This window comes from Loxodonta africana, chromosome X (assembly GCF_030014295.1).
Source record: "Loxodonta africana isolate mLoxAfr1 chromosome X, mLoxAfr1.hap2, whole genome shotgun sequence".
In the NCBI taxonomy this organism is placed as follows: Eukaryota; Metazoa; Chordata; class Mammalia; order Proboscidea; family Elephantidae; genus Loxodonta; species Loxodonta africana.
The window spans coordinates 175,207,563-175,222,713 of NC_087369.1; the positions used below are offsets into that span (position 1 = coordinate 175,207,563).

Here is a 15,151-nt window from a genome sequence, read left to right on the forward strand (position 1 = left end):
AAAATCCCTCTTTGATATGCCAGCCCCTAAAATAGATGAAGAGTTCTCACGTTCTCCTCTTCTCCCAGCTCACACTCTGGTCCCTTCAACTCTGCCTGGGCAGTGATTCTGAATACACATCTCTCAAAGCTCCTCCTCAGAGGTGCCCCCACCTGACCCCAACCCCCGGTGTGTACCAATCCCCAAGACTGCATCTTCAAGGCCTAGTAGCCCAGGCTGTCAGCATCCTGGTGAACCTTCATTCTGCCTATCAACTGAGCCGTGCTTCTGAGTCTTGTATCTGAAAATGCAATCTACGACATCAAACCCATGGACAAAAAGGGGTGACCACCAGGAAGGCCAAAGGTAGGAGACATGGCACTCGGCGAGCTCCCTCCATCACTGAGCAGGGACCTCGGGGCCCAGCGTGAATAGCTATGAGTCCGTCTAGCAACTTCCTCACCCAAAAGTCGGGCACCGAGCTGGCTACAGAGGGGACGGTTGGGAGCGGGAGGCAGAGGTTTTGCCACTTCCAAAATAAATCGCTGCAGCAGTGGCTCCTAGCCGGCTATTCCTGGGACTCTCAGTTGGTGACACTGTGTGACATAAAGACCTAAAGGAAGAATAAAAAAAAATAAAAAGTCACTTAGCATGGTCTAGCTCATCTAGTAAGAGAATGTCTGCCTTGAGCCTTATGCTCTCTTAAGCACTGTATGGGATCAAGGTGACAACAGCAACTCCAAAGCTTAGACAGGAAACTGAGGGAGCAGTGAGTTCATGTGAGTGGGGGAGGAACAGCTTAGCAAAGGAGGGTGGGGATGTAATGAATTCTACACGAATTGTATGTGTAGAAACGGTTCGATTGGTGTGTGTTTTGCTGTGCATATTCCCAACAACAAACTAAATTAATTTTTAAAATCAAAACCCCATGGAGGGCAGTTCTACCCTGACACTCATGAGTGCATTCCACTGCGGTCGGAGAACACACTTGGTAGGATTTCAGTCCCTTTAAACGTATTGAGGCTGGCTTTATGGCTTTGTGCTTTGCTTAGGAGGAGCCCTAGTGGCACAGCAGTTAAGCGCTCGGCTGCTAACCGACAGGTCGGCTGTTGGAACCCACCAGCTGCTCTGCAGGAGAAAGATGTGTGGCAGCCTGCTTCTGTAAAGATTACAGCCTCGGAGACCCTTTGGGGCAGGTCTGCCCTGTTCTATAGGGTCATCATGAGTCAGAAGTGATTCAACGGCCATGAATTTGGTTTTCGCTTTGCTCAGAACGTGCTCTGCATGGGGGTTCTCCCTGCACAACTGCCTCCGTGGGTCCCTGCCTGGCCTCGCCCTCCGCGTCGCCCTCCGCAAGCTGCTCCACGTTGCTCGTCACTCATGAGGCTCACTGTGCACTATGCTCTGCCTTGAGACACCCTGCTTGTGCGGGCCGTCTGGTTGTGAGCAGCCTCGTACCCGGCCCTCTGCCTCCGCATGGGAACCTGGTACTCGCAGAGCTGCTCGGTCACCTTCGTGTCATGACCCCTGCCTGTGAGTCCCTCGCACAAAGCTTTCTCTTAGGAGCTGTCTCGATCAGTGTCCTCTGCTTGCAGGTGCCCTCTGCGGGACTTGTAGCCTTGCAGATGCTTTTCTTTGCTTCAGCGTCTCTGCCCCTGAACAACAGGGAGGGCCCGTGACTGCTGTCCCTGGAGGTCTTCTGCACAGCACCTTCAGCCTGTGAATCTCCCGTAGTAAATGTCTGTCTGTCAATCACTCAGCAAGCACTGATTGGGTGTCCATCATCTACCACCCCCCGCCATGTCTGTCAGTCTGTCGTCCTGTGGGGGCTTGTGTGTTGCTGTGATGCTGGAAGCTATGCCACCGCTATTTCAAGTACCAGCAGGGTCATCCATGGTGGGCAGGTTTCAGCAGAACTTCCAGACTAAGATGCTGAAGAAAGGCCTGGTGACCTGCATACAAAAATTAGCCCATGAAACCCTGTGGGTTACGACAGAACATTGTCTGATACAGTGCTGGAAGATGAGCCCCCTAGGTTGGAAGGCACTTAACATCTTCAGCGGCTGCCACTGTGGGCTCACGAGCTAACCAATGACTGGGAAGATGGCCAAAGACCGGGCGGTGTTCCCTTCTGTTGTGCATAGGGTCATCATGAGTCGAAGCCGACTAGATGGCAGCTAATAGCAACAAGAACAATCCCCCATTTGCCAAGTGAGAGGCCGAGTGCCTCCACCCCGGGCCGTTGACACCACTGCTTCACCTGCCACCTTAGCTCTGCTGGCCCGTGTCCCCTCGGAGAACCTCCAGGCTAGAGCGCTCCCCTGGGCTCCCATCACCTCCTCATTGTGTCGTGGGGGCTGCCCGGCCTCGCTCAGCCGACTCACCTTCTCCCAGCCCCGCTTCTCCCTCGGCGCTGGCTCACTCTCTCTCTCAGCGAAGGGCAGGGCGCTGTGCCCATCTGCTCACTCAGCCAAGCCCAGGAGCCACCTTGACTCTCCCTCCCCTCCCGCCAGAGCCTGTCCCCTGCCCGCCTGCCCATCCGTCGTCGGGTCCCGTGGACTTTCTTCTACCCCGTCACACCCGCCCCCTCCCATCCCCACTGTCCCTCGTCACTGGTAGCTGTCAGCTGCTGCAGGCAGTGTCCTCGCTTACTTGCTCACTTCTGTGTTTGTGGAGGGGACAGCAGCCGCGTGACAAAACTCACCCGTTGTAGCATTTTTGTACCACCACCGTGCTGCGCAACCAACACCGCTATCCATTTCCAACCTTTACATCGCCCCAAACAGAAACTCGGGGCCCCCTGAGCACTGACTCCCTGCCCTGTAACCACAAAGGAACGTGGGTCTCCATATGTTATAGACTTGTCTTTTCCTACCAGCGAGGGCATATAGTACGTGTCCTTTTGTGTTGCCTCATTTCCCCCAACATAAACGTATTCAGGCTCCATCCAGGTGGTGGCACGTCTCAGGACTTCACTTCTCTGGAATTCTGAGTAATGTCCCACGGTGTGGGTGGACCACATTTTGTTTATCCATCACCTGTTGGTGGGCATTTAGGCTCTTTCCAGCGTTTGTCTACTGTCAATAGTGCTGCTAGGAACACTGGTGTACGAGTCTCTGTTTGAGTCCCTGCTTTCAAGAAGAGTGGAATTGCTGGGTCACACGGTAACTGTATGTTTTTGAATGCCTTCTGCCCAGTGCCTTTGCCCATGGAACACCCTGTGTGCCAGGTCTGCGGCCCAGTGCCTTCTGTACAACTTCTCTTCACCTGACTGTGCTTGGAACACTGGCTCTGCCCTGCCTCCTGCCTGGGCACAATGCTCATTTGGAACGCCCTCTGCAGAAAGGCCCCTGCCTGGGAACCCTCCTGCACACAGCACTCTCCACGATGCCATCGGCGTGGCTTCCTCCTCCCAGATGTCTTCTGCACCTACCCTTTGCTCTGCAATACATGGGTCTCTGCTCTAGAGTGGCCCCTGGCTATGAGAGGCTGCTCCCTGAGAGTCCTCAGATTCAAGGTCATTTTCTGTGAATGCTGTTCACACGGTCAGGTCCTTAACAGCTTTATTGGGGTAGAATCAACACACAACAAACTGTGTCCATTGAAAGAGGACAATGCGATCGGCTTAGAGACATGTACACATCCACGAAACCATCACCACAATTAAAATAGCAAACCTATCCATCACCCCCATCATGTTCCTCGTGCTCATTTGTAATCTGTCCTTCTTGCCCCTTCCCCTCCCTGCAACTACTAATCTGCTTTCTGTCATGAAACATTAGTTTGCATTTTTTAGAGTTACATAAATGGAATCACATACTGTTTTTTTGAGGGGGAGGGAATGGGAACCATCTGAATATTAATTGGGGCGATAGTTTTAAGGATGAAGGCATTTGTCAGAACCCATCAGACTGTACGCTTAAGATGGGCATACGTTATTGTATGTTAATAATCCCTGATAGCATTCACTTTTTGAAAGGAAGGCCTAGTAATGAATTCATCTTCCCAGGGAAACAGAATGAAGCACGTGCAGGTGTGGCAGGTACAGTGCTCAGTAGCCAAGAGGTGGGTGTGAGCCAGAACACCTCTGTCCAAGGTGTCACCCCTTATCTAGGCAGCTGGACAGCGACTTCAAGGAGCCACACTGGACTGGTGTTGTGAGTGCCCTTAGGTAAAACGTCTCACCTGGGGCCTGTGCCTTCGTGACAGCACCATGTGGCCATTTTTGCTTCTCATGAGAAGGAGATTGAACAGCCTCTTGATAGGTGGTTTTACTGTGGTCTGCATTCCCGTCCTCAGGCAGAGGAAATGTCTGCAACTAAAAGGGATCAAGGAGCCCTGGTGGTACAGTGGTTAAAGCACTTGGCTGCTAACGAAAAGGTCGGTGGTTTAAACCCACCGGCCGTTCTGCAGAAGAAAACCGTGGCAGTCTGCTTCCGTAAAAAGCTTTACAGCCTAGGAAACCCTATGGGAAAGTCTTACTCTGTTTTGGAGGGCTGCTATGAGTGGGAATCAACTCGACCGCAGTGGGTCTGGTTTTGGTTTAAGGTGACATCTGCAAAGATCTTGCTGAGTTACCTTTAATTTAAAATTGCTTTTCACATTTTAATAAATTCTAGAAAAGCCTGTTCTCTTGTATCCCAAATAAAACAAAATAAATCGATTATGTGACCAAAGACCCACCAGTTCTGACCCTGGAAAAGGAGTAATGGGCTTTAGAGCCTTGCTGCTCAAAGCGCATGGGAATCTGCCGCATAGTGGTCACCGAGCTTTCGAGCAATGCAGAATCCTAGCTCTGCCGTGACCTCCTGACTCCAAACCTGCGTTTTATCAAGACCGGGGTGGGGGGTGGGGGGTTTGTGTCGACTTATAGCCGCCCTTTTCTGGACAGCACCTTTGCCCTCTGCGCAGGGCTAACGCTCTGGGGAATGGGCGGGAAGCCGTCTGGGCACCAGGTAGGTAAAAGGTGTCCCTGCAATCAGAAGCCGGGCGGGAGGGTGGAGTGGTTTGTTCCTTGTCTGGCTCTGTGGGGAGCCCCGACAATTGTCATGTGCTTGTGACACGCAGGGTGCAGCCCTATGCTCGACTGTGCCCCCCAGGAGTCACGTCCAATCAAACCAAATCGGAAAAACTCCTGCTTGCGAAGGCACCCAGGCCCGTCCTTTGCACACGGCCCTGCGCGCGCGGCTTGGAATATGCAAATGAGAAAGGTGTCGGGTGACTATCACTCCACAGCTCCCGTCCAATTGGGCAGATGCACGTGTGACTGGCCCTGCAAGGGCTGCTGGGGTGGCGGCACGTGGCAGGCTGGCGGCGTCGGGTGCGGGGGCACACGCGGCTGGGGCCCCAGGGCGGGGCGGAGCCACCCAGGGCGGGGCACCCAGTGCGCAGCCGCGAGCGGGCCGTGCGCAGCGCTGCTGGGGGAACCCTCTTTGCCCGCCGGCAGCAGAGCAGACGCGTGGTGGCTGTGCGCTGGGTGCACTGCTCTGGGGGCTTCTCCGCCGGTAAGGCGCAGGCCTGGACGCCCTGGGCAGGACTCGGGGCGCAGGGCGTCCACCCAGCCACAGGGGACTCCTCCCGCCTCCTCACCTCGAGGGCTCCCTGCCGTGCGGGGCCACCGGGCCCTCCAGGGGGCTTTTTCCGCACCTGCGTCTGCAGGGAAGAGAGGGGGCTCTGGCCTGCCTCTCCTGGCCGCGGCCCACTTCCATCCGTGGGGTGTACTTCTGCTCAAGATGGGGATGTGGGGGCGTGGGGGGCACGGTGGAGGGCAACGGGGACGGGGGTGAGAAGGTGTGGGAGACTGGGGGCAGGGTGGGGCGGGGTGTGAGGAGGTTTGGGAGCGTGGGGTGTGGATGTGGGGTGCAACCAGGATAGGGGGTGGGTAAGGGTGTGAGCGGGATATGGGGGGCAGGGTGGGGGCAGATGTGAGGAGGTTAGGGGTTTGGAGTGTGGATGTGGGCGTCAACGTAGATTGGGGAGCGGGGAGATGTGGGGGCTGGGGTGTGAGGGGGTAGGGGCATGAAGTAGGCGGGGGCACCGGGTAGAGGGTAAGGGGAAGGGTGTAAGGAGGGGAGCTGTGGAGGGTGGAGGCACAGAGTGGGGGATGGGGTGTGAAGAAGGGGGCACAGGGTGCGGTGGGGTATGAGTGGGAGCTGGGGTAGCAACCTTACCTTAGGACTCTCTCTGCCGCAGCAGCAGCCCCCTAGTTATGCAGTTTTTATATCCCAACACTCGGGGTCCTTCTGGATACTTCCACCAAAAATAAAAGTGTTGTGGAGTCGATTCTGAATTGTGGCGCCCCCATGTGTGTCAGAATAGAACTGTGCTCCATCGGGTTTTCAAAGGCTGATTTTTCAGAAGTAGATCACCAGGTCTTTCTTTTGAGGCACCTCTGGGTGAACTAGAACGACCAACTTTTCTGTCAGCAGCAGGGTACCTTAACCATTTGCACTATTCAAGGACTCCACGAAGAGTTTGAATTTGAGCGACCTGAGTAGGGGCTCAAAGTGTGTGTGTAGGGGGGGTAGGACCATCACACAGCTGTTCTCCTGCCTTGGACAGATCTAGTGCAGCAGGACTCACACCCTTGGGCCAGAAACGGCCTGACTCAGACTCACTGTGGTGCAGCAGCACCCACCCTGGTGTCTACCCCAACTCAGAGCCAGGTGAGCAGTTGCACTGTGGGCTTGTGGCGGGAGGGGCCGTGTCACTCTGGCACAGAGCGGGAGAGGCTGCCTGCCTGCTTGCCCTACTCACCAGGGTGGGGTCTCAGCTAGGGTGCCAGCTGTCTATTCCAGCACTGTGGACCCTTTCTGGGTCCTTTTAATGCCCCGATCTCAGTTTCCACACAATTTGAAACAATAAGGTCCTGTTTTTTTCAGAACTTACTCCTCACCAGCCACCTCCCCCAGCTCCCTCTCGTCCCTCATCCCCTTGTGTTGCTAGGATGCTTCATTGGTCCAAGGCCAGTGACATCACCTATTGCTCCTCAAGGGCCTTAACCTCACCGCATGACACCCCTCTGCAGTCGAAGCCCCTAGTCCACGCCGTTCTCCGTATCCATGGCAACACCGCAGCTTGTCAGTGCTCTCCACACCCACTGGCCTCATTGCATTGTGCAGAGCTCCAGACATCTTTCTCAGTTGTCAGGCACTGGCTGAGAGGGGAGCCCCAGGTGACCTGGGCCATTCTGCTCTCCTGCCTGGAGGGCTTGGGCAGTGGCCTTAGGAGTCAGCCTTGCCTTCTGACCTCAGCTTTTCCACCACAGGTACGTGCATCTCGCAGCAGCATCTGTGGACTTTGAGGAGGAACCCATAGCGGGAGCAGGTCAGCGGGTCACGGGTGCAGCAGGGGGAGCTCTACCTGGGGAGACCCCTCACACCCAAATCTCTCCAGAACGACTGCAGGAGGCCCGGGAGGCAGGGAGTGAAACCCTGGCACAGAGGTTGATGAGGCTCTCACCCATTTGCATTCCTAGGCTGTGGAGACCGTGGGGAAGGTTCTGCCTTCACACCTGCGTCGGCCTGACTCAGCCGAGTCTCGGCCTTAGACCAGTCCCTAAACAGCGGCAGCCATGGCCGTGAACCTGTTAGAAGATTGGTGCAAGGGGATGGACCTGGACCCCAGGAAGGCCCTGCTGATTGTGGGGATCCCCATAGAGTGCAGTGAGGCTGAGATCAAGGAGACCGTGAAAGTGGGCTTTCAGCCTTTGTTTTCCTATAGAGTGCTGGGCAGAATGTTCATGAGGGAAAACAACGCCAAGGCCGTCTTTATCGAGCTGGCAGAGCCCGTCAACTACTCTCTGATGCCTAGTCACATCCTGGGCAGGGGGGGCACCTGGGAGGTGGTGGTGAATCCCCGCAACCCAGATGATGAGTTTATCAGTAGACTGAACTACTTCCTGAAAGACGAGGGCCGGCGAATGGTGGATGTGGCCAAAACCCTGGGGTATAGCAGCCCAGGTGCCACTGAGGGCAGGGAGCACGAGGTCTTAGGCCCAGAGGCAGCACCGGGTTTGCAGCCCCTGAAGGAAAGCATGTGGTACCGGAAATTGAAAGTGTTTTCGGGAAATGCTTTCCCAGTACCCGGCGAGGAGACCTTTGAGGTCTGGCTAGAGCAGGCGACCGAGATGATGCAGCTGTGGCAGGTATCTGAGGTGGAGAAGCGGCGGCGGCTGATGGAGAGCCTGCGCGGCTCTGCGCTGTCCATCATGCGGGTGCTGCGGGCCAACAACGATGCCATGACGGTGGAGGAGTGCCTTGACGCGCTGACGCAGATATTCGGCAACAAGGAGGACTATCGCACCTCTCAGTTCCACTTCCTTCAGGCCTTCCAGAAGTCTGGGGAGAAAATCTCCACTTTCCTGCTTCACTTGGAACCCCTGCTTCACAAGGCGGTGCAACACAGCCCCATCACCACTCGCAGTGCAGACATGATCCGTCTGAAGCACATCCTGGCCCGGGCCTCCATGACTCCCTCACTCCGTGGCAAGCTGGAGATCCTCGACCAACGAGGGTGTCCCCCCACTTTTCTGGAGTTGATGAAGCTCATTCGCGATGAAGAGGAGTGGGAAACAACCATGGCAGTGAGCCAGGAGAAGCAGAGGCAAGTAGGAAAGGGCCGGAGGGGCTCCAGCAGACAGGTGATGGTGGAGGTCCATGCCCCTGCACCCCAGGCTCCGATGCCGGCAGGATCCTTCATCGAGAACAGCACCCAGACGGCACAGGGAGGGGCTCCCCTGTCACTGAAGCGCAAGCGCCTGCCGTGCTCCTATGGCAGTGGGGATGATGACCAAGTCATGTGTCCCGGGGCTGAGAACCAGCCCTCAGCCAAGAAGCAGCAGCCAGTTGCAGTGGAAGAGTCGGGAAACGGGGTAGGGGCTGGGGCTTTGAGCCACCCCGAGCCCTAAGCAGCATAGGCTCAGGAGACCCTGGCACCCCTTCTCCTAGCACTCAACGGAGACACTGGAAGAAGGAGGAGGGGAGCCCCAGGCAGACAGCAGAGGGCGACAGTGTAGCCTGGGCCGAGCCCCCTCCCCCAGTGCCAGCAGGAGGGGACTCTGCTGACCACATCACCCATGGTTCTGGGAGGCCCAGGAGCAGGGCATGGAGGAGGAGGAGGGGCGGGAGACCACTCAGCAGGTGGGTAGCCAGAGCAGTGGGTGGGGAGTCCAACTCTGGGACTGAAGAAGTTACAACTGGGGGCTCAGGCCTGGGAATTGGCCCCTTGTTTGGGCCCCCCGCTGACATGCACCTTGTGGACTCTAAGCTCAGGATGACCAACGGTCTCCAGGCTGTAGGGGGCCTGGAACAGCTTTCCTCAGGGCCACGACAGTCGGGGGTGGGACCACCCCTGCCACGAGGAGCCAGGGCTGGAGAGGGAGAGCAGCATGGCCAAGAGGTAGTGCCCCGGAGGGGAGACCGCAGGGTCCACCCTGTCTTCAGGATCATCTACACAGCCCTAGGGGAGCCCCAAGAAGGCAGCACCTTAGAGCCCCTGCGCCCCTGAGGGCAGCAGACGCCCAGGTCCAGAGCCCAGTGCAGGCCAATGCTCTCCTGGCCTGCAGCCTGGAGGGTGTGGTGAGGAGCACAGACTGTCAGGAGAGGACCACGAGGCCAGAGTTCAGCTTGGTAAGGGACTCTGGGGGCCTGGTGGACCAGTGACTCCACAGCGAGGAGGAGGCGAAGCAGGAGCAGGAGAACAAAGAAACGAGGAGGAGGAGGAGAAGCAGGGGCAGGAGGAGGAGGAGGAGGACAAAGAAACAGGAGGAGGAGGAGAAGCAGGGGCAGGAGGAGGAGGGTTGTTTTGTTCTGCTTGTGTTTGTGTATGGCCACTGGAGACAGGAGCGAACAGGCAAAGGGAGCCTTGGAACTCACCTGGCCAGTCAGATCTCCACCTCCCAGACCACACAAGACCACTGCCCTGGCCTGGGAGACCTGATGTGGGAGGCGGTCATCACCGGGGGACTAGCTGTCTGGGTCTCCTAAGAGGGGAATCCCCTTCACTGTCCCTTGGGGTGGGTTGCTTCCTGTTCTGGGAAGCTCTCCTGTTTTTCTGTAGGCCCCATAGTTACCCAGGTATCATGGTCAACTGATGCTTGTTCTTGTGGAGGTGTGTGTGTTCTTACCTGAGCAGTTTCTCTCTGGAGACCCCAGCCCAATCTCTGAAGACAGCAGCAAGGACGGATGCGGGAGTGGCCACCCTCACCCCATGAGCCACTGAGGGAAGGAAGAAGGGACCGGGTGGGTTGTGGGGAGCCCCTTGGGAACTGTGCTTGAAGCTGCACCCCAGCTGTTGTTTGTGACTCAGTTTCCTTGACATGGTGACGTGTGCTCTGCTGTGTTTTCCAGTGTCCTACTGTGTCTGTCCCCTGGGGCCACAAGGCAGGACCACGCCCCAGTGGGTGGTTCAGGGAGGGATCCCCTGAAGTGAGTGGACGTCGCTAGAGTCCATTGTCCTGACAGGAGGAGAGGTGGGGAGGGCTGCAGTGGGGCGGGGAGGGGGGGCGGCTGAGGCTCCTCATTAGGGACCCTGGGAGGAGGGTGGCCCCGTGGCCTCTGGTGGTGGTTATCCATTACCTCTGTTGTGATTGCCTTCCCTTCAATCATTCCAGTTAAGTGTTTTCTCTTCAATAAATCTTATCAAGTGTTTTGCTGAGTCTGGCCTCTGCTGTGGGCAGTGGAGGGGAGGGCCTGCGGGGCGGGGGGCAGGTGGGGCAGTGGCCTGTGTTCAGCCACAGCTGCTGCTGAGGGACCACTGGGGACCTGTGTGTGTGTGATGCTGAGTGATGGCCGAGACAGGACAGGCTTCCTCAGCGCTGGTGGAAAGCACGGGGAGCTGCCCTGCGCCCCAAGTCCTGTCCGGGGTGCCCCAGAGGGCAGGAGGCCTTGCTTCCCAGTCAGCTCTGGGGAGCACCCTCCAGTCAGGAGGCGCTGGGCCATGGGCGGGGGCAGCTTCTGGGTGCCAGAGGCCAGACTCTGTCCCTGAAGCCTGCCGAGCCCTGGGTGCCACCCCGAGGAGCCCCCAGGTGGAGGGCCGTCTGGAGCACAGTGGCCCAAGGGGCAGTTCTGCGGGGCGTGGTGAGGGAGGAGGGGCTGGAAGGGCAGCCGGCTCCATAGTCAGAGACCTACGCTAGGGTTAGCTGTATGTGTGAGTGAGTGCATGAGAGTGAGTGTGTGTGTGTGAGTGACTGAGGGTGTGCACGAGAGTGAGTGCGTGTGAGTCTGAGTGCATGAGTGAATGAATGTGCAGGTGTGTGAATCTGAGTGTGTGTATGTGTATATGAGTGAGTGGAAGTGGAAATGTAAGTGTGTGCACGTGTGTGCTGGCTGGTTGGTGGTTTCCAATTCCTTCAGGGCATCAACAAGGGGTGGGTGGAAGGAAGGCTCAGGTGGCAGCAGACCGCCCCCCACCAGGCTGGGTCCCAGGCTACTCATCCCAGGGGCCGGGGCCCGGGTGGTCCCTCTGCACAGTCCCCACTGCATGCAGTCCTTACCCTGTGCTGGGCCCAGGGTGCAAAGGCCCACGGAGGGCTTCCAGGGCTCCTGTGGGCTCAGAGAGCAGCCTGCTGCTGCTGCTCACTGCGGTGCCCCTGGGCTCGTGCAGGGGAGAAGGTCAGGCCCCAGGAGCACACTCTGCCTGTGTGGTCTCCCTTTTCGCTTTGCCCATCCAAGAGGGCCCCCGCCCACAGGCTCCCTGCTTCTTGGCTGCAGGACCCTTGGGTTAGTCCAAAGCGGAGGTGCCCTTCCAGAAGCCTCTGGGCGAGGCCACACTCTGCCTGATGCTCCTACCTTCCTCCAGACCCTGTGCCCTCTTCCTGGGGCCTGGAGCGGGGCCTGTCTCCCAGTCCTGCTCTCCATACACATGGGCATCTTCCCTGAGCACTTGTGTCCCCAGTACCCCAGCAGCCCTGCTCCTGGCCCCAGGTGCCCCCTGACAATGCTGAACTTTACCTGCGATGCTGGAAAATAGGGACAGTTCAGAAATCTCCCCATCCTTTTGTATCCAGGAAATGGCTTACTGCAAAGAGCCACCCTTTCCCTATGACTTGGATAAGACTCATGGGTGCCCCCTTGCTTACCTAGGACAAGGTCAGACCAGGCCCCCCAAATTCCCTTTCTTTGCCTCAGAAATGATTAGGGGAACTGCTTTGTCCCTGCTGATGAATCAAAACAAAGTGGTTGTTAACCACACTTGGATTAAGCTTCTCCCCTTCCCCCAGGCCCCTGAAGCTGGGCCCACCCTCAATCTGAGCCAGAATATAGCTTCTTGAGGGTCCCTCCTGAGCATAGGCTGGTGTCAGCGTGAAACATTCTGATTTACTCAAGGATGATGTTAGCCTTTCATCCCACTTCCCACATCTGGGTTTTTCTTAGCTTTGTTTATTCCTCCCTATAAAAAAAAAGGGGGGCACTGGTGGTTCCGTGGTAGAATTCTTGCTTCCCGTGAGGGAGACCAGGTTTGACTCTCCACCAATGCGCCTCATGCACAGCCCCCACCCGTCTGTCAGTGGAGGCTTGAGTGTCGCTGTGATGCTGAACAGGTTTCGGTGGAGCTTCCAGACTAAGACAGACTAGGAAGAAGGGCCTGGTGATCTACTTCTGAAAGTCAGCCAGTGAAAACCCACTGTGATCTGATCCTGTTGTTCATGGGGTACCCGTGAGTCCGGGGCTGACTCGACAGCAGCTAGCAACAAAAACATAGAAAAAGTATTTTAAAAAGCTTCGCTGGCCTATCCCTGAGATGCTTGCAGATCTTATGGTTAGAGTGTTCTGCCTTCTGCAATAATCCCCTTTTCCTCCTTTGCACTAATTCTTCCCAGTAAAGTCTCTTTACCAAGCCCGGATTCGTTTCTATCTGACAGTGAATGGTGTCAGGACTCAGTGGAGTACGGCTGCCTACCCCCTGAACCCCTTGCTTTCACTCAGGTATTCAGGCCAGCTCTGCACACTGTTTGGACCCTTTCCTGGTAGGGGAAACCGGGATCCAAGGTGCTGATCACGTGCCTACCTAACCCAGTGGCTGAAGAGCTGAGTGTTGAAGCATGAAAAGGAACTTCCTGAGTCTTTCTGGCAAAGACTTTCTCTGAGGCTTCTCCTGCTCTTCCTTGGCTTTCCTACTCCATAGAATGCACAGGGGTGGGGGAATGGTTCCCTGGGCTCCCTAGAGATTGAGGGGTCTTAGATCCATTGGCTCTCCTAATCCAGAGGTTGCATGGGAGTCTTCCATTGTCAGCTTTCCTCAGCCAGGGACCGGGGTGGGGGAGGTCCCTCAGTTCTACAACCTCGAAGATTGGTTGGGGGGAGTGAAGGAGCACTCCCTCAGTTCTCCATCTTGGAGATTGGAGGGGTTCTCTCAGCTCTCTAAACCTGGAGATTGCTTGTGCTTGTGTGTGTTCCCTCCGTTCTTTGAACTTGGAAATTGGGTGGGGGGGTGGCCTCTCGGTTCTCAGACCCTGGAGATTGAGGGGAAGGTTTCCTCTGCTTTCCAAACCTGAAGATTGTCAGGGGGCGGGGGGACGTGGGTGGGATAGGTTTCCCTCAGCTCTCTGACTCCGGAGACTGAGGGTAAACAGGGATTCCCCAGCTCTCAGACCTTGGAGATTGCTGGGGGGTTCCCTTGGTTCTTGAAGATTGAAGGGGACTCTTGTGGCTCTCTGCTCCCTGGAGATTGCAGGGAGGAGGGGAGTTTTCTTGGTTCTCTGAACGCAAAGATTGAGGGGAGGGAAGGGAGTTCTCTCAGCTTTCTGACCCAGAGATCTAAAGGAGAGTTCCCTCGGCTCTCCAACCCTAGAGATTGTGTGTGGGTGTTCCCTTGGCTCTCTGACCCCTGAAGGTTGCGGGGAGGAGGGTTCCCTTGGCCGTCTAAACTGGAGATTGCTGGGAGGAACAGGTTTCCCTCGGTTCTCCAAACAAGAGATTGGGGGGGCTCCCTTGGTTCTATGACCCTGAATATTAAAAGTGGAGGGGGGCTGTCTTGCCTCCCCAACCCCAAGATTGACTGGGGCTTCCCTGGATTCTCCAAACTCACAGATTGGGGGGTTCCTTTGGTTCTCTGAACCCAAAGATTGTGGGGATGAAAGAATACCCTTGCTTCTCCAACCGAGGAGACTGACAGGGGTTCCCTGGTTCTCCAAACCCGAAGATGTGGGAGGAGGGGTCTCCTTCAACTCTCTAACTTCAGAGGTCAAGGAGCGGCCCCCTCAGTTCTTCAACACAGAGATTGTGTGAAAGAATTAATGGAGTGGGACTCTTCCCTGGCTCCTCTACAGCTTTTTCTCCCTCGTTTAACTATCTGTAATGCCATGGGTTACTCTCTATTGGGCGTCCGCTCTCCTTCCCTGCTGACTGCATGCTTCACCGTTACAGCGTTAATTCAGTTCAGACGGAACACAATTTAGAATTTCAATGGCCACTTTGGGAAACTTGGGATCTCCCCAAACTGGCTCATCTAAGATCTTTCCTTTCCCATCACCCTCACTCCCTCTTCCTCCTTTCTACCAGCGTACCCCTTCCCTTTAGCTCCCTGGAATCTTTTGATCTGTCCCCCTTTAGCACTCCTACTTCCTGCACCCCTCTATCCATGCCTGCCAGACCTTTCCCTTCCCATCCCTGCCCCTCAACTCCCACTCATCACTTGAGCTTTAGGCCCCCTGTGCTCCCTCCAGAGTTTTTGAGGGTCACCCCCAAGGCTGAAAGAACTCACCGGAAACAGGTTGGATATTTTATCCGCTCAGATGCAGTGCGGAGACACCGAGATGGCCACTTGGTGGCTCCTTGGTCTCTTGTCCAAAATTTAGTCCACAGCCTCCATAAGATTATCCTTCACAGGAAAGAGAATTTTAAAGGCCTCTTTCAGAATGCTGATGGGGATGCTTCAGCCCCCCTAACAAGCAGGTAACCTCAACTTGTTCCACGTGCCAAAATCACAGTCCTGGTAAAAATGTCACAGTGCTCTTTTATATAAGCCAGTGAGTTCTGTATTTCTGTGTTTATGCCTGACTTATGGCTGAGATTTTAGAATTAAAGCTATAAGCTTTCTATTTGCGCCTGTATGCTTATACACATGCACGTGTGTGTGTGTGTGTGTGTGTGCAATATTTCCCTACCTCCAGTGGCTATTAACCACATTAGGTTATAGAATTGCTTCAAGGAGCTCTGTTCTGATTGGTTGA

At 56.0% G+C, this 15,151-nt stretch overlaps 1 protein-coding gene across 1 annotated transcript; it reads left to right on the plus strand.

Annotated features, from left to right (window-relative positions):
- Positions 1 to 7,512: 7,512 nt before the first annotated feature.
- PNMA5 (PNMA family member 5) lies at positions 7,513 to 8,887 on the plus strand. The gene has a single exon (XM_010600776.3). It carries the CDS (start codon positions 7,553 to 7,555, stop codon positions 8,885 to 8,887), a length of 1,335 nt encoding a protein of 444 aa, XP_010599078.1. The 5' UTR covers positions 7,513 to 7,552.
- The last annotated feature ends 6,264 nt before the right edge of the window (positions 8,888 to 15,151 follow it).

Excerpts from the sequence above, each read along its gene's own strand:
- PNMA5 (XM_010600776.3), top strand. The coding sequence starts at position 7,553 with ATGGCCGTGAACCTGTTAGAAGATTGGTGCAAGGGGATGGACCTGGAC.